Raw genomic sequence first — 17,679 nt, 5'->3', positions numbered from 1 at the left:
GCCTGCACTGGAACAGGGTGAATCTGCTGTTGCCAGGAAATACTGTAGTGCAGTGCAAAAAATTGTGTTTGCTCTGATGGCTGTAACCGTTACAGTAGCTGGAGTAGTGCAGCTTCTAGATCTTATTCCAGAAAATAAATTAATTTCTGGAGCTTACTCCTGAAAAGTAATTGCTTGAAAACAATCAAAACTTGACTAACTGCAGAATTGAATTCTAACAACCAAAAGCTTCTGCTGTGCATTCAAAGGAATCTGTGGTCTTTATTCTCTAGACATTGACATGGCTACAAAGACTCATTGCAGAAGAAAGCAACCGAGAGGTTCACATTTTGTGCAGCCCTCGGGTCACTTTGCTGCCTCATGACATCCTCACTCTTCCTCTCCTATCTTCTTGCCATGAAACTCCCGACTCTTCACTCGCAGCTTGTTGACCTGCGACTCTGCAATGTCAGCCCGCTCCTCGGCTTCCTCCAGCTCGTGCTGGATCTTGCGGAACTTGGAGAGGTTGACGTTGGAGAGCTCCTCCTGTACAGGGAGAGGGAGTCGGTGGCGAGGAGCCCAGGGCAGGGGTTTTGCTCCTCCTGCACCTCGACCTTGCGGGGCTGTGCCTCTTCCCTGGGGGAACGCTCAGACCTCCATCCCCCACCCACCACTGCTTACACATAAGCCTCACACAGACCTCCTCATCCTCCCTTCGTCAGGAACCCACTGTGACAAGCTTCTCCACTACTGTGTCACTCCTGAGGAGCTTCTTCATCACTTGGTTTTGACGTTTGTGTACTTATTCTCCCACTACTTGCTGCCCAGCCACCAGTGTGACTTACTAGGTTGAGAAAGACCCTGAAGGCTTCTGCTGTCGATCAGCAGCAGAGATTCACAAACTTCTTGGTCAGTGGATGTGGCCCCTGGGTTTGTTTAGTCTGACCTCCTGTATAGAACAGGCTGCAGAGCTTCCCTCACTTCATCCTTGACGCAGGGTGCCCAGAACGCAGAAAGGCCTCATGACACCGTAGTGAAACGGCGTGGCCAAGTCAATTGTGTCACGGGAGATTCTTCCATGCTCCCTTCCTGGTATTCATACTCATCTCAATGAGCGTGCTGCCCCAATGGAAGGTGTCCCTTGCCCATTCTCCAGGCAATACTTACAGCCTCCTCAGCTTGTCTCTTGTAGGATTTCACCTTCGTTTGCAGCTTGTCCACCAGATCCTGGAGCCTCAGAATGTTCTTCCGGTCTTCCTCAGACTAAAAACATTGGCAAACAGGAAAGAGACTGAATTGGTTTCCACACCATAAGAGTTAGCAATTCCCCTTGGCTGAAAAAAATTTAACTTCCTGTGAGAGGGTGTGTGAACCTGAGGAGGCCTCCTGCCATACCTGGTAGGTCAGCTCCTTCACCCTCCTCTCGTACTTGCGCACACCCTTCACGGCTTCAGCGCTGCGCTTCTGCTCAGCATCCACCTCCCCTTCCAGCTCCCGCACCTGCAACAAGAAACCCAGCTTTGGAGCTTCCCCGGTATCTCCCCGAGGAACATGATTGCTCACACAACAAATAAAAGCCCTACGCACTCTGGCCTCCAGCTTCTGGATCTGTTTCTTGCCTCCTTTCAGTGCCAACTGCTCGGCCTCATCCAGACGGTGCTGCAGGTCCTTCACCGTCTGGTCCAGGTTCTTCTTCATCCTCTCCAGGTGGGCGCTGGTGTCCTGCTCCTTCTTCAGCTCTTCTGCCATCATGGCTGCCTGATGAGAGCAGAGAGGCAAAGCCATTTTGGGGCTGGAGGCATTTTGGGGGAGAACACATCCACCATCAGCCATGAAAGGACCCCCAGCTCACATCTGTGATGGCCTTCTTGGCCTTCTCTTCAGCGTTACGAGCTTCCTGGATCGTATCCTCCATTTCACTCTGAATTTGGGCAATGTCTGTTTCCAGCTTTTTCTTGGTGTTGATCAAGCTGGTGTTCTGTTGAACAACAAAAAATATTGTCCAGTTGTTTCCCAAACAGAACATTTACTTTAGAAATTTACTGTTTAATTTAAAGTTATCATCTATATATCTAACAATGGCATCCTCCTTAAAATGATGCATCTTGTCAGGTCATACACAACTAGATAGCGGAGCGTTCTTAAAATTTTAAGAAGCACTTCTGAGCTCTGTTAATGCAGTCCTAATCATTTAGCTATAATCCAATTCTTTGTACAAGGGTAATAATTCTGGTTCATGATCTTTAAGGTCCCTTCCAATTCTAACCATTCTATGATTCTATGGTTAAGCTTTTCATTACAAGAGATGATTTAAGAATTTACACAGATGTAAAATCTGGAAAGGGAAAAAGAAAAAAAGGCTGTTGAGATTTTCAATCTCATTAATCTAACCTGAGTGTGGAGGAGCTGAACTCTCTCACTTGCATCCATCAATTCCTGCTCAGCCACCTTCCTCGAGCGCTCTGTCTGCTCCAGGGCTGCCCGCAGCTCCTCAATTTCAGCCTGCAGCAGGTTTGCTCTGCGCTCCACCATGGCCACCTGCTCCTTCAGGTCCTCCTGTGTCCTGAGAGCGTCGTCCAAGTGTATCTGGGTATCCTGGTAAGAGAGGCAAGACAGATAGTGAGATGTATTTTTCCTAGTTTCTAATTTCCTATTTTCACATCAATGTAGAACTGATACAACTGTAGAAGAGGAAATTTTTTAGCTGTGTCAGAAAGCAGCCGGCACCTGTTTTGTTGTGCTATACCTTTAGTACAGCCTGTGTGTTTCTCAGGTTCTTTTGTGCCTCTGCAGCCACGCGGTTGGCGTGGCTGAGCTGGATCTCCATTTCATTCAGGTCTCCCTCCATCTTCTTCTTCAGCCGCAGGGCTTCATTCCTGCTCCTGATCTCAGCGTCCAGGGTGCTCTGCATGGACTCCACAATTCTGAGGTGGTTTCTCTTCATTTGGTCAATCTCCTCATCTTTCTCCGCTATCTTCCTGTCAATCTCAGACTTCACCTGGTTGAGCTCAAGCTGGAGGCGCAGGATCTTCCCTTCTTCATGTTCTAGGGAGGCCTGCGCAATTGCACACAAACATTTGTAACATCAATAAAGCTACTGCTTGCGTTCTAGGTCATTAGAGAATGCTTCAGGAAACCTGAGCTGGCTGCACTCCCCAGCCAGAAGAGGGCAGGACCAAGCAGCCCGTACGCATATTTCCCCTTTACTTCTATTTTCAGTGCAGACACCAGTGACTACGGGCATGTACCTCAGCTTCCTCCAGAGCAGCCTGGATTTCAGATTTCTCCTGCTCGATCTGCTTCTTGACTTTCTCCAGCTCATGAATGGCCTTTCCTCCCTCGGCAATCTGCTCCGTGAGGTCAGAAATCTCCTCTGTGGGAACAAAGACCAATGGCATGGTCAGGCACAGAGCAGAATGGGAAGAGCCCTGTCACACCAAGGTGACCAGCATCTTTGGTGACCTGCAGGCACAGACCCATATGGAATGGTGGTAGCGATGGACAGGGAGAAAGGCCTGCCAGGAGCAGAGGGCCAGGGACTTACGCTGCAAGTTCTTGTTCTCTCGCTTCAGCGTTTCCAGGTGGTCCAAGGACTCCTCATAGGCATTCTTCATCTTGAACAGCTCCGTGCTGAGAGAGCGAGACTCCTTCTGGGAGGCTTCCAGCTCAGCCTGCGTTTCCTCATACTTCTGCTTCCACTCTGCCAGGATCTGAAGAGAAACGGGGCGTGAGTATGGATGTGGCAATCAGGAGGGGAAGCTCTGCCCAGGAGCCCCAGGCCTGGAGCCCAAAACACCTTGTCAAAGTTCTTCTGCTTCTTGTCCAGAGCTGCGCAGGCAGCATTGGATCTCTCCACGTCAATCATCAGGTCCTCCACTTCATTCTGCAGCCTCTGCTTTGTCTTTTCCAGGGAGGCGCATTTGGCATTGACAGCTTCAACGTGTTCCTCTGCATCCTGCAGGCGCTGTGCCAGCTTCTTCCTGGGAGGAGATAAGCACAGCTCATTGTTTGAGAGTAAAGGGAAGGCTGTTGTGTGTGCCTGATGAGCTATTCACAACAGCACATTTTGCCACTTCATTGAGTATGTATCCTATGCACAGACAGTGCAAATACTCTCCCGGCCAGTAATTGTTTTCCCAGATCTGATTCCCAGGCTTAAACACCCAGTGTGGCTTCTGTGTCTACCATCCACAGGTTTTCTGTACCATTCTCTGGGTCAGGGGAATATTGTCCTCTACATTTCCTAAACAACACCCTTTGGAGGATACACATTACCTTCAGCCCTTACACTGTGCAAAAGCACAGCTTTAGCTTTTCATGGCAATACCGCAGTTGTGTCTTCAAATTTCCCTTGTTAGTCTGCCTCTATTTTGCTTCCCCACCTTCCCCACATACTTGGCCTCCTCCAGCTCCTCCGTGCGCTGAATGGCGTCCGTCTCGTATTTGGTTCTCCACTGGGCCACTTCGCTGTTGGCCTTGGACAGGGCACGCTGCAGCTCCCCCTTGGCCTCCTGCTCCTCCTCGTATTGTTCCCGGAGCAAGTCACAGTCGTGGCGAGCAGACTGCAAGGCGTGGGCCAGGGCGTTCTTGGCCTGGATAGAAAGCGGGGTTGGGACAGGCATGGTAATATCCTGGGTAATCTCTTCCAACTAATTAATTTAACACTGCAAGCATAGCTGCTGGGAGAGTGTAGCTGTTTGCAATGAAGGACAGAGGTAAGCCTGGAGGAAACAATCCACTAATTGCACTCCCCACAGAAATGAAACTCTTCTCCCAGTATGGCCTGTGCTAAGCAGACCCTGCCACCACTAGGCAGTGGGGAGTTAGGAGTGCTTTCAGTGGCCAGCTGTAGGAAAAGTCATCACCTTTATCTCTTTAGCTCTGGAATAGCTAAGATGAGAAGACTTGAACTGAATGACCTAAGCTGTTTTGTCTCCTGCCTCATCATGATTTGAGTTGCCTGTCTGAAGCACCTCTTAGAGAGGAGGAATCTAATGGATAAGGCAGAATTTGGAAAGTCTTCTCACCTTTATCTCTTCCTCTAAGTGCCTCTTGAGTTCCTCAATCTGTTGGGTGAAAGCCTGCTTGCCTCTTGACAGCTGAGAAATCAGAGCATCTTTCTCCTCCACCTGCCGCGAATATTCACCTGGGAAAGCGCACAGAAAGGAAGTATTTTCATTGTCATTTTTGACCCAAACAAACTGTTTTAGGATGCTCTCCCATTCTGCAGCGCAGAGGAGGGTTTCTCACCTGATTCTGTCTGCAGACGAGCTCTTTGAGCACTGAGGTCGTTGATCATGCGCTGATGCTCTTCTTCCTTTGTCTTAATCTCACTCAGCTGGTCTTCCAGCGTGCGGCACATCTTCTCCAGATTTGCCTGTGGAGATCACAGAGAACGAAAGAAGATGAGTATCTGGACTCCTCTTTCTTCTGAGCCGCGCAATTCTCATTAGAATAGTGTGACCAGATTTGCAAGCTATATTCTACTTACTGGTGTTAGAGGGCTATATATAGAGAGAGAGAGACAAAGAGTTATACTGGAATATTTTAAAAATATATGTTTCATCATTTTTTATTTTCAAGTTGTTTTCGGTATATTTTTCAATACCTTGGCTTTGGAGACAGACTCCATGTTACTGGCCAAGTCGTCAATCTCCATCTTCAGCTCACTCTTCTCCTTCTCCAGCTTCTGCTTCACTCGCTGCAGGTTGTCGATCTGCTCCCCAAGCTCAGCCGTGCTGTCCGCGTGCTTCTTCCGCAGGGCGGCAGCTGTGGCTTCGTGCTGCAGCGTGGCCTCTTCGAGGTCGCGACGCATCTTCTGAAATTCTGCCTCACGCTTCTTGTTCATATCGATCTGAGCTGCGGTAGCCCCTCCTGCTTCTTCCAGGCGCTCGCTGATCTCCTCCAGCTCCCTCGAGAGGTCAGCCCGATGCTTCTCTGCTTTTGCCCGAGAGGTTCGCTCTGCCTCAATTTCCTCCTCCAGTTCCTCAATACGCGCCTGGGGAACATTAGGCACCCTTCACACCCATGCCCTTCTCCTTCCTGACCCAAGACTGCCTGAAAGAGGGGAAGGAACAGACACTTGCCTGCAGCTCCTTGATCTTCTTCTGTAACTGCATGCCCAGGGCTTGCTCGTCCTCGATCTTGCTCTGGATCTGGCTGATTTCAAAGTCTTTCCTTTGGGCAAAGCAAACCATGTTAGAGCTCAAAGAACACAGACAAGTCCACCAGCCCAGCACTCAGGTGCCCCACAGCCACACTCACTTCTTCAGTTTCTCATCCAGCTGCTGCTTGTCATTTTCCAAATCCATTATGCTGTCATGGGCCAGCTTCAGGTCTCCTTCGAGTTTCCTCTTAGCTCTCTCAAGGTCCATGCGCAGTTTCTTCTCCTGTTCCAGGGACCCTTCCAGCTGAACAGAACAAGGCCATCAGTGCTCTACCAGCCAGGTCTAACTCCATACCTGTCCTGTTCTTGCTGTATGGCTGTGTGCTTACATCGTCCACTTGCTGCTCCAGCTTGGTCTTAGCTTTGGTCAGCGTGTTGACTTTGTCCTCTTCTGCCTGCAGGTCATCCAGTGTCTGCTGATGGGCCTCTTGGAGGGCTTTCTTCTCTTTTGTCAGCTTCACAATGGTCTCATCCAGGGCTGCCATCTCCTCTGTGAGGTTTTTCACCTACACATATGAAAATTGTCAAAGTTTGGTAGAAAATGTTTCCACTGGTGCAGTGACTTTTTCACTTTGCAGTGTTTTGCTAGGTATTTCATTTATCCTCTGGATTCTCAGACAAAGGCCAGGTCAAAATTTTTTAAGCCAACGCGTTTTATGGTAGCAAGCTCTTACTCTGAGGGAAGTGATGTCTTGGCCCTTTATGTGACTCGCTGTGTCTGTACCTTGTTTTCTGTGGCATGTTTTTCCTTCTCAACCTTGGCCAGTGTTAACTCAAGATCGTCAATATCTTTCTTCAGCTCTGAACATTCATCCTCCAGTTTTCTCTTCTTGGCTGTCAGCTCAGCATTAATTTCTTCTTCATCCTCAGCCCTTTCGGTCACCTCCTTTACTTTGGCTTCCAGCTGGATTTTGGTTTTGATGAGCTGGTCACACCTTTCCTCAGCATCAGCCAAAGCATCAGCTTCCTGGTGGGAAAATACAGGACACATTCTTTAATGCTGAAGGAACAGATGTGCATCAGAACGACCTCTGGGATTACTTTTTGGGAAAAATTACTGTGCCATTTTATTACAAATCACAAATTTAGAATAAGTTTTTAATCAACTTTATTTTTTTCTAACCTTTTTCAACATCAGATATTGTTATCTGGCTCCATTACATTTCACAGTGTTTATTTCAGGTACGTCAGAGGGTTACTAGGATTTAATTGGTATTTCCCTTTTCTTCTTTAGAAGGTGATTATATTTTATAATGTGGAATGTAATTTATGTTGAAGTAGTGAGTAATGTAAATAATTTTGCTCTTGAGAAAATATTTGAACATTCATGAATAGATTTATACATAGCCAATACAGTCTGTGGACACTAGAACAAGATTTATCTTTCCCTGAAAAGGACACTTCAGCTTAATGGTATTGCCAAAATATTTTCCATGTTTTTGAGAGGCCTAATGGCATTGGAGACAAACATATAAGGCGGGCACTCGTGTCGTAGGATGTAATGGGCATCTGCATCTTCTAGAAGCAGTAGCTACAGGAGCTCTGCTGAAATACGCCATAAGATATGGCACTAGGCTCTTCATTTTGTCCAAAGAATTAAGGCAGGGTAGTTAGCCAACTGAATCACTGTCACCACTCCACTAAATACACTACAGTAACTCCAATGAGGCTTTATGTTGAGAACTCACATAGAGATATTTATATGTAGGCATTAAGACTAAATGGTCATTCCTTAGCTTAAACTCCACTTTGCAACAGAGAGATTGAGTGGGGAAAGAGTGTGACATGAATTTTACATTTAGCTACATGGTATTCAGCTTGAAATGTTTTGTAAGGCAGTTTAGAGTGCAATTTGAGAGTTCTGTAGTATGAAAGAAGAGTTAGATCTTATTTACTCATTTTCCCTATGAAAAATTAAAATAATGTTACTCACAGCCTGCACTTGGAGCTGCAGATCGTTTTTCTCCTGCACCAGTTTCACCATTTTTTCCTCCAGCTCCTTCCTCTTTGCCTCAGATTTTGCAAGCTCTTCCTTGGTTTTCTCAAACTCTTCCTTCATGTTGGCCATCTCCTTCTCAGATTCTGCGCTCTTCAGCAAGGGCTTGATCTTGAAGAACAGCTTCATCCAAGGCCAGTGCTTGACATTCATGAATGCACGAATGTTGTACTGGATGCAGAAGATGGACTCCCTGAAGCATAATTCAAATGTACATTGAATATTTTCAGTGTGATGAGTGCCAACACTTTCCCCCAAGTACAGCGACTTTAACTGAAGATGAGGAATGCCTACCTCCTCTCCACCATTCTTTGGTACTCCACTCTCATCAGGAAGCCCCTGCACATGGCCTGTGTGCGAGTGATGAGCTGTGCCAGCTTCTCGTCCCTCATCTCCTCCAGGAGTCCCAGCAGCCCAGCTTTGAAGAACACCTTGAGAAAGGGAATGTTGCAGCACATCACTGTCAGGTAGAGCAAAGCACAGGCACAGAGTGAGTGAGTGAAGGAGGGTTTGTACCTTGGTGTGGCCAAATTTGTACTGGGTGTGGTCCACATCAATTGACCCAAGAAGCTTCTCAGAAGCCTTCTTGCTATCAATGAACTGTCCCTCTGGGATGGCACTGGCATTAAGCACCTTGTATCTGTGAAAAGAGAAAGAGGGAGATAAGGCTGTTTTTTCCCAACCAACCCCACCATCTCATATATAGCTATTTTTGACAACAGAGTCCAGCCTGAATGAACCTATATGAATGAACCAGCATTGCTTTTAACGGTGCGGAGAAGTGCAGTGCTGTTACCTCTGTTTGAAGTCGGCATAGAGAACTCTGCTGGGGAAACCTTTCCTGCAAATTCTGATGCCTTCCAGCACGCCATTACACCGCAGCTGGTGAAGTACCAGTTCATGCTCCATGGCACCTAGACATTCAGAGTGTAAATTAATACCATAGTTTCCAACACAGAGGGGAATGACTGTATCCAAGGAACTTCTCTTTCTGCTCACTCAAGAGTCTTACCAGGTGTTTTTGTTTCATTTGGGATGATGCAACGGACAAAATGCGGATGAGTGCTCCGCAAATTGGTCATCAGCTTGTTTAAGTTCTCCTGTGGGATCATGTATAACACCATAGATTAAATAAAAATTACTTCTGTATACTCTGTAACTAGATGCCAGGGAAATAATGGAATGAACATTAGGAGGAAGAAGCTTTCAAATTCAAAATTTAGTTTTAATCAAACCTTCTTTATAGTTAAATATTCTCATGAAAATAAAGTTTCAGATTCTGCACTTCAGTCTAGAGGAAATAAAGCACTACTGTATAAAAATTTCAACACAAACCTGTATAGGATTACTATCTATATTACATCCCGGATTCTGAAAAAAATGTTTTTCACAAAGAATATAAGTGAGCTTTTAAAATAAAATTGGGGGGTCAGCTGAAGTATGCTTGAAACAGATCCCAAATGTGAACAGATAACTAATAGGAAAAGGCAATGAATAGCTTCTGCTCACTTCATACTTATTACTGTTTCATCATAAAACCAGTGTCACAAGAAGAACAGGAGTTTAGATAGCTCAGGTTAGAAACTATGTTCATGTCACTTTACAGATAATGAAATTCATACTTTACCCGGAAAAGAGCTGAGACAGTCTGGAAAGAAGAACCCTTCTTCTTGCCACCTTTCTTTCCACCACCAGCACCACCACCACTAGCCTCTTTAAAAAGAAAATAAAGTTTTTAAATATTGTTATTTTGTTGAATCTTTACATATCATAAATGTTGGGAAAAAAGAATTTTAGAGAACTGACCTGTTTCTGCTCCACCATAGGTGGCAAAGAGTAAGGCCAATGTCTTCACAGATGATTTCTGGTACAACCCAATGACAGTTTCGTTCAGGGGGTCCTTGTTCTTCTCCAGCCAGCCAGTGATGTTGTAGTCCACTGTGCCAGCATAGTGCACCAGGGAGAAGTGGGCCTCAGCCTTGCCTTTGGCAGGCTTGGGCTTCTGGAAGTTGCTGGACTTTCCCAGATGCTGGTCATAGAGCTTGTTCTTGAAAGAGGTGTCAGTTGCCTTGGGGAACATGCACTCCTCTTCCAGGATGGAGAAGATGCCCATGGGCTGGAAGATAGTACAATAAAGAAGAGAGAATGCCTATAGAATAATATGATAATGACCTGTCTTAAAGGGAATATAGTAAAAGACAGGAAGCTGAGAAACAAACCACTACCCCTGCCATGAAGAAAATTTCTTTCTAAAGATTGAGCCTAAAAGATTCACCTGCTTGCCTCACAATTTGGCACAGTGACTCAGGAATGTTTTTCCTGCCAAAAACCATATTAAAAAAATCAGGAGGAAAAAGATGATATTTTTAAATGTCTTTCACAAATGCGTCCATTGTACATTTACGATGGACTTTGTACTTTTAATCAACTCCTTAAATTACACAGAACTACAAGAAATCTCTTTCAGTTTCTGGCACTTAGAGGTCAGGCACCGACTGTATTGTCCTGTATTTACTTTGCTAGGACCCATCTAGAAAAATATGTATCGTCCAGATAACTTTATTCCAGAACCTTAAGAAAATATTTTTAGCTTACTCTGGGAGCTGCTCTGTGTTTTTGAAAAAAAAAGTCATTTAATCTAGAAAGCGGAGATACTTTTCACACAGAGAAGGTGTGTGAGGAATGACTTCTATAGCTATATATGGACTTGTAATATCTCTAGTGCATAATAAGCAATAGAAAAGATCAAGAGATTTTTCAACAACTAAAACTGAATGCATGAAACTAACCATGGAGAAGCCCCTTTTTTGAATAAAATTAAACCATTTAAATTTAACATAATAAGTTCCTCAAAATACAAGACATAAAAATTTACTTTCTCTATGAGCTCAATGCAGGCAGCCAGGTCCATCCCAAAGTCAATGAACGTCCACTCAATTCCTTCCTTCTTGTACTCCTCCTGCTCCAGCACGAACATGTGGTGGTTGAAGAACTGTTGCAGTTTCTCGTTGGTGAAGTTGATGCACAGCTGCTCCAGGCTGTTGAACTTGCAAATGGGAAAAAAAACAACAGCCATTGTCAACATGCACAGCTCTTAATCATTCTCAACCCTTTACAAGTCTCCCCGGTTAAAACACAACTGTATTATCAGCAGCACACCATAGCAGGACCTATATGCAGCTTCCCAAAGAAATACCAACATAATGAAAATTTTTTCCAGAGCAGATATTCCTAGTGAATCTACTAAAATTAATAAGTCACTTTGACATTTTTTTGTTGTCAGAGTGTATGCCCTGCTCTCCAATTTTTAACCACTTGGTATCTTTGATGAAACACTTACCTATTCATTCCTTGGTCCTTTAAACAATTTACATATATTTAAACTGTTATATAGTTGTCAACGGACTTCAAATCCTACTTCTGCTCTGCAAGCTCTTATATAAAATTATTGTAATTATGTTGGTTTTTAAAAAAAATCATTAACATTAAGTACAAATTGTTAAAATATTACAACACATAAAATTCTATTTGCTACTTCTACACAAAAAACATAAGTCTGTTCTTGTACTGATGAAGTGTCTGAGGATTTTTCTCTGTGCTACAAAGGAAAATGGACAATTGAAGGATATTTTTTTTTATTTTTCAGAAAATTTGGAATAACTAGCATATTAAACCTTCAGAAGAATATTATTTGGAAGTCATCTGATATAGCAATCTCCACCTGTAGGAGCAGTTCTCAAACCTGGAATCCTTACATCAAAGATCTCAAAGCCAGCAATGTCCAGGACACCAATGAAGTACTGTCTGGGCTGCTTGGTATCCAGCTGTTGGTTGATACGAACAACCATCCACAGGAACATCTTCTCATAGACAGCCTTTGCCAGAGCACCCACTGAATTGTTCACCTAGAATGAAGAAGAAAGCAGCAGAGGGACAATAGTAGCCGGAGCAAGAGAGTAAATCAAGACAGAGGTCCCCAGTCACCAGCTGATTGTTACCTGCTGCACGGTTTGACCCTTGGTCACATATTCATTCCCAACCTTGACTCGGGGGTAGCAGAGGGCCTTGAGCAGGTCAGCTGAGTTCAGACCCATCAGGTAGGCAGCTTTGTCAGCAACTAAGCAGAAGAAGGAGGAGACAGAAAAATTAAAACTAACAATACATGCAGCATTTTGAGTGATGAACCCTTTCCAAAGTAACTGCAATATTGAATGTCCTCATGATCAAATTCTGCTCACTAGATCTCAGAGGAAGCATGACAGTCATTTAAAAAAAAAATGAAATCATCTTTGTTTTGAAAACTTTTCAGAACAGTATGCCTAAATGGTATTTGTGTCTTTAAAGGTCTTCACAGAATCATCTGGAAACAATGTGTTTATCAAAAATTCATCCTGAAAGCTGAAGTTCATCACTTCAACCCAGAGCTGATTGGTATCCATAAGCCAGGCAACAAAACACCAAAGTGTTAGCAGGTTGGCCACCTGAGTGTAATCCAAAACATACACTTAGGTACTTGGGCTACCTGTATTCTTTGGCAGCAGCTATAACCCTAAAAGGGAATGCATTCCAAAATTAGAGGCAACAATTAAGTGGTGCCCCTTTCTGGAAACATGTTACACTCATAGCAGAAAGGCAGGCATGTTCATTCATTCAGAATCAAAACCTAAAAATTCCGTCCTGAAGCTGGCCGTCTGAAACTGTTCTTTGGAAGAGGAGGACAGTAATTTTAAACCATTTGTGCATTATATAACATTTAAGTGATTAAGAGGTCAACTGAGAAGTAGATCTCTAAGTCAGTTCTTCCCTGTCATAGTGCACCTATGCTTCACTTACTTAAACTGATGTTCAACTAACACTCCTATGTAGTGGCAGTTATGGGTTTGAATCTCCACAGGAGAAAAAAGAAATTGAAGAAAAGTTCCCTTTTAGCTGAGCAAAATTCCTAAACAGCATGTGATTTATGAAAGAGATTTTCTAACACTGAATTTAATGTCTCCATTTTCTTTAAAAAAACAACCAGAAAGATATCTTCTGAAAAATCTTTCTCTTCTCAGTGGGCCTTGTATTTAAGCACACTGAGCAGACTACGCTATCCAGAACTGTGGTAGCCCAGGAGACAATTATGGATACACGTGCAAAATATACATCAAATAAAGATTAGGTAGTAATGGCAAAAAGGGTATATTTTAGATGGTAGTTTCATACCTATATACTAGCTCCATGTAAATACTTTTTACACATTTCCACTGTTTTCTTTCTCCATCTTCCAAATACTGAATTATTATTGCTACTTCTACGTTTAAGAGGTTAACCACAGACTGCTGATACCTTCTGTGCCATCGGGCTCTGCCTGCTCCTCTCGTTGTTTCTGCTTGAACTTCAGGTTCCCATAGTGCATGACAGCCCCTGTCAGCTTGTAGATGGCTGTTTTTTCATCAGCAGTGAAGCCCAGGATGTCAATGGCGCTCTGCAACAGGAACAATAGAATAAAAGCTTTGTCTGGGAGAGATGATAATAAGTACAACATTTTTAATTGTCACTTACATCTGTAGCCATGAGCTCCTCCTGGTCATTAATGCTGGCAACAGTGATCTCACCTTGACTCACAAATTGGTAGTCATATGGGTTGGTGGTAATGAGGAGCATGTCTGAAAGTAAGAAGAGAGGACATGCAGTGTTAGTTTATTCAAGCGAGTAATAATGTGAGCTAGTATGCAGCAATCTTCTTCCAAGTTAGTAATTCTTCCTACCAATTAGCTCTGGCTTCTTGTTGGACATGATCTGATAGAATATGTGGTAGCTTCTTTCTGCCTTAAGCTGGAAAGTGACTCTGGACTTCTCCAGCAGGTCTGCAGGGAAAATTTAATGAGAAACAAGAAGCAAAAAAGAAAGTAGGGAGAAGATGGAAAGAAAACCAGGGAAGGCAGGACAGATGGTTGAGTGAAAAGGTGTTATATGGATAGATGGGTGAATGGATGGATTGTGAACAGTTGAGGAAATTGTCTTACATGTTTCAATATCAGCAGAAGCTAGTTTTCCTGTGGCACCAAAGTGAATTCTGATGAATTTGCCCTTTAACAGAATAAAAGTGCCATAAGATTTACATCATAAAAACATCTGAAATCAAGAGTTTTGCCATGTAATCCACCGGGCACGAGATTTCTACTTAGACACATTTTCTTAGGAATCAGCTATAATTCCAACAATTGACGAAAAGTTGTCTTTTACATTTTTGACCATTAAAATAATAAATAGTGGCACAGCTTTATATTTTATGTATGCTGAATGTAAAAATGGGAAGGAATGGGTGGATCTAGTTAGCCAAACTGTTCTATCTATATCCTGCAAACAGAGAGCAGTCATCTTAACAATCGGGAAATAACCATTTAACTAGTTCAGCTGCTTAAATCTGTCTTGCTATCAGATAAGCCATTTCCCTTCTGATTAATTGAAGTTGACATAAAGGAAGCATATTAGTCCAGTAGAAACTCTCGTTACCCCATCCCCTCTGTTTCTCTCTCACTTTTCTTTCTTTCTCTTTTCTTCTTTCCTTCTTCTTTTTCTTTCTTTATCTCTCTATTTCTCTCTTCCTTTCCCATCTTTCCTAACCACCCTACTTTCTTCCTGGCATTCTCTTTCTCTGTCTTTCCAAAAAACAAACAGAAATATAGGTAAAAATAAATGAATACCTACTTTAGAATACCTACTTTTGAAATCTGGAGAATTGCCTTTAGGATAAGTGGTAAAGTCATGATAAAAAAATTTAGTCTTACTCTTGAAAACATGATGGCTGAACAACAGAAACAAATGACGGCCACGCACTCCTGTTTACTACTTTTTAGGAGTGATTTGGTAAAGCAACTTACAAAGCGTGAGGAGTTGTCGTTCCTCACGGTCTTGGCGTTTCCAAAGGCCTCCAGCAGTGGGTTGGCGCTGATGATTTGATCCTCAAGCGTTCCCTGCAGGATTATAATTATTAATAGTTATCCTTTCCAAAGATGATGTCAGGAACAGAGGAAAACACTGTTTCAGGCCAGCGTCTATTAATTCACCTGCATTTTGCCTGACTGCTGCTCCTCCTTCTTCTTATCCCCACTGGCTGCAATTGTTGCAAAGTACTGGATGACACGCTTTGTGTTCACAGTCTTCCCGGCACCGGATTCTCCACTGTGCAACCAAAGAGAGAAGCAGAGAGCGTGTGGTCAGGCAGGAGGTCCCCTGGCACCGGGCAGCCCTGCAAGGACCCGAGCAGGGGGTGTACATACGTGATCAGGATCGACTGGTTCTCGCGATCTGTGAAAGTGGCAGAAACAAACAGACTTTGTAAATGAACAACACAAAAACCCTGAAAATTAATCCAGAAAATGTAAGTAATGACAAGAAAAATGTCTGCGTGCTTTTTCCTTTGCTTACTAGTAACAGTTTTAAAAAATTCAACTATTTGCAAAGTAATGCTTTTTGATGAACAATGAAAACTCTTGAAGGGACATGTCTTTCTTCCCAAATATTCTCTTTATGGTCTTATTTCTCCTGCATACAATAAATTGTTACTGACTTTGTTGGTTTGATTTTCTGCTACTGTATTTAGAGCAGTAGAGAAAGGGATAGTAAAAACCTGTGAGAAAGGAATCCTGACCATAGGTAATGGTTCTGATCTCAATAGCACAGAGAAAGAAAGGAATGCAAAGGTGGAAGCAAAACTAGCAGCAATATATAATTTTATTTCATTTTTACATGTCATGATTTTATAAAGACAAATGTGAATAAATATATTTTATACTGATTTTTCCTCTAACTCTTCAATGAATTAACTTCACATCGGTAGAGAGAATTTTCACATCACATATGGATCTCATACCATGTTCACTTTCACTGTTTCATTACAGACATAATTATGTTCCTTGCTCCACCTAGTCCATTTGGCTTATCGCTTTTCCTGACGCACTATCTAAAAAGATGTTATACTTCTTTTTAGAAATACTGATGCGAAAAAAATCCTGTTTAAATTAGCAGTGATTAATGCTATGACTGAAATAAAACTCTAATGACACGTTAAGAAAATGTCAGCACATTTCTCAGGGAAACTGTGATTCCTTTTAAAATTTCTTTTGGATGGAATCACTCTGAGAGCCACTCACCTGCTAGCATGAGCTTAAAACAAACAGCCAAGCAAAATGCCAAAACACTTTACTGTGTACAGGGTGTCTTTCATTTAAAATAGTAGAAACGATGGTGTGAAGATAGTAAAATGTACAATAGCATGCATGCTTTGAAAAAGTGCTTTGAATGCTTTGAAAAAGTCTCCTTGTATTACTGAGACAGAGTATTCCCTCAGAGAATTTCATGGTACAGTCTCTCTGAGACAGATAGAGCCACTCACCAGTCAGCATGAACTGATAGGCGTTGTCAGAGATGGAGAAGATGTGTGGAGGGGCCTCCTGGCGCTTCTTGCCTCGGTAGGCCAACACCACCTCCGGGTTGTACACCGGCAGCCACTTGTAGGGGTTGACAGTGACGCAGAAGAGACCCGAGTAGGTCTGCGAGGAAGGGAGACGGCACGTTGGCTTCCACTTGGCCACTTCCAGAGCAGTTCCTCCCAGCTACCCAAGGGAAGAGTGCTGCTGGTACTTACGTAGATCATCCAGGCTGCATAACGCTCTTTGAGGTTGTACAGCACAGCGGGTTCGTGGAGGTGGGTCATCATGGCCATGTCCTCGATTTTATCGTACTTGGGAGGGTTCATGGAGAAGATTTGATCTTCCTTCACGGTCAGGGTCTGTCAGAGTAAAGAGAGAGAAATGCATGACTGTCAGCTAAGAGCGCAGAATGGGAACCAAATGGTGGCCTTCAGCGTTGTTTCTTACTCACCTCTCCACCTTCAGTCTTGACGGTGACCTTCCCTGTTTCTCTGCTCTGGATTGTTCCTTTCACAAAGGATTCCTTAGGATGCACCACGAAGACTGATGTCTTGGCATCAAAAGGCTTGTTCTGGGCCTCGATTCTCTCCTTTTCCGACTTTCGGAGGTAAGGAGCTGCCTCCCCAAAGATGGCCATTTCAGAGTCTGACGACATGGCTGCAGTTTACGGAGGGCCTTGTTGGCAGAGAACACTGTGGAAGAACAGATATGTTGCTCAAATGTGTAAAAAAGTAAGCATTTGTTGTTGAAGAAAAGATGTGAAAAGAAAGATAATATATTAACACTAATCATAGCTTTGCTTTTTCGAAAGTATTTGTATATTTTTACATTGGTTTGACTCAACATTTACGGAAAATGTGAAAATTATATTTTGACTTAGGGTCCACTGCACTGAAATTGCATTTGAAGTAGTCCATAGTCACTTAGTAGAGACTACAGTTTAGGCACTGTGCTATGGAGATAAGAACTTCAAAATTTCCTTTCAGCTGCTTGGTCATTATTTTAAAATTCACTTGTAATAATTATAATACAGTTTCTTCCCAAGTGATACTAATTCAAAAGATTGGAAGACTCATACACAACCACCTTGAGTGTCATACAGACAACTCAAGATCTTAATG

At 43.3% G+C, this 17,679-nt stretch overlaps 1 protein-coding gene across 2 annotated transcripts; it reads right to left on the bottom strand.

Moving 5' to 3' along the window:
• Positions 1-369: 369 nt before the first annotated feature.
• Positions 370-17,213, bottom strand: LOC141472955 (myosin heavy chain, skeletal muscle, adult-like). Of its 2 annotated transcripts, none has more exons than XM_074160248.1 (38): positions 17,010-17,213; positions 16,774-16,917; positions 16,522-16,678; positions 15,407-15,434; positions 15,194-15,308; positions 15,008-15,100; positions 14,150-14,213; positions 13,892-13,990; positions 13,686-13,789; positions 13,470-13,608; positions 12,140-12,258; positions 11,897-12,046; positions 11,017-11,187; positions 9,944-10,257; positions 9,769-9,847; positions 9,154-9,241; positions 8,938-9,055; positions 8,658-8,781; positions 8,436-8,572; positions 8,079-8,334; positions 6,870-7,112; positions 6,475-6,651; positions 6,244-6,389; positions 6,066-6,156; positions 5,588-5,977; positions 5,230-5,356; positions 5,007-5,125; positions 4,375-4,571; positions 3,776-3,959; positions 3,524-3,689; positions 3,228-3,352; positions 2,726-3,034; positions 2,371-2,574; positions 1,832-1,957; positions 1,567-1,737; positions 1,375-1,479; positions 1,147-1,242; positions 370-525 (listed from the first exon to the last, which is right to left on the bottom strand). In XM_074160248.1, exons 1-38 carry the CDS (start codon positions 17,211-17,213, stop codon positions 370-372), a joined length of 5,835 nt encoding a protein of 1,944 aa, XP_074016349.1. The 2 variants fall into 2 exon arrangements, with proteins under 2 accessions (XP_074016349.1, XP_074016348.1); XM_074160247.1 differs by having other exon boundaries at positions 9,769-9,854; positions 9,948-10,257.
• Positions 17,214-17,679: the final 466 nt, after the last annotated feature.

Source organism: Numenius arquata, chromosome 17 (genome assembly GCF_964106895.1).
Source record: "Numenius arquata chromosome 17, bNumArq3.hap1.1, whole genome shotgun sequence".
Taxonomy (NCBI): domain Eukaryota; kingdom Metazoa; phylum Chordata; class Aves; order Charadriiformes; family Scolopacidae; genus Numenius; species Numenius arquata.
Note: the sequence above shows the minus strand (reverse complement) of the source record. Positions and strands in the feature narration are given on the sequence as shown.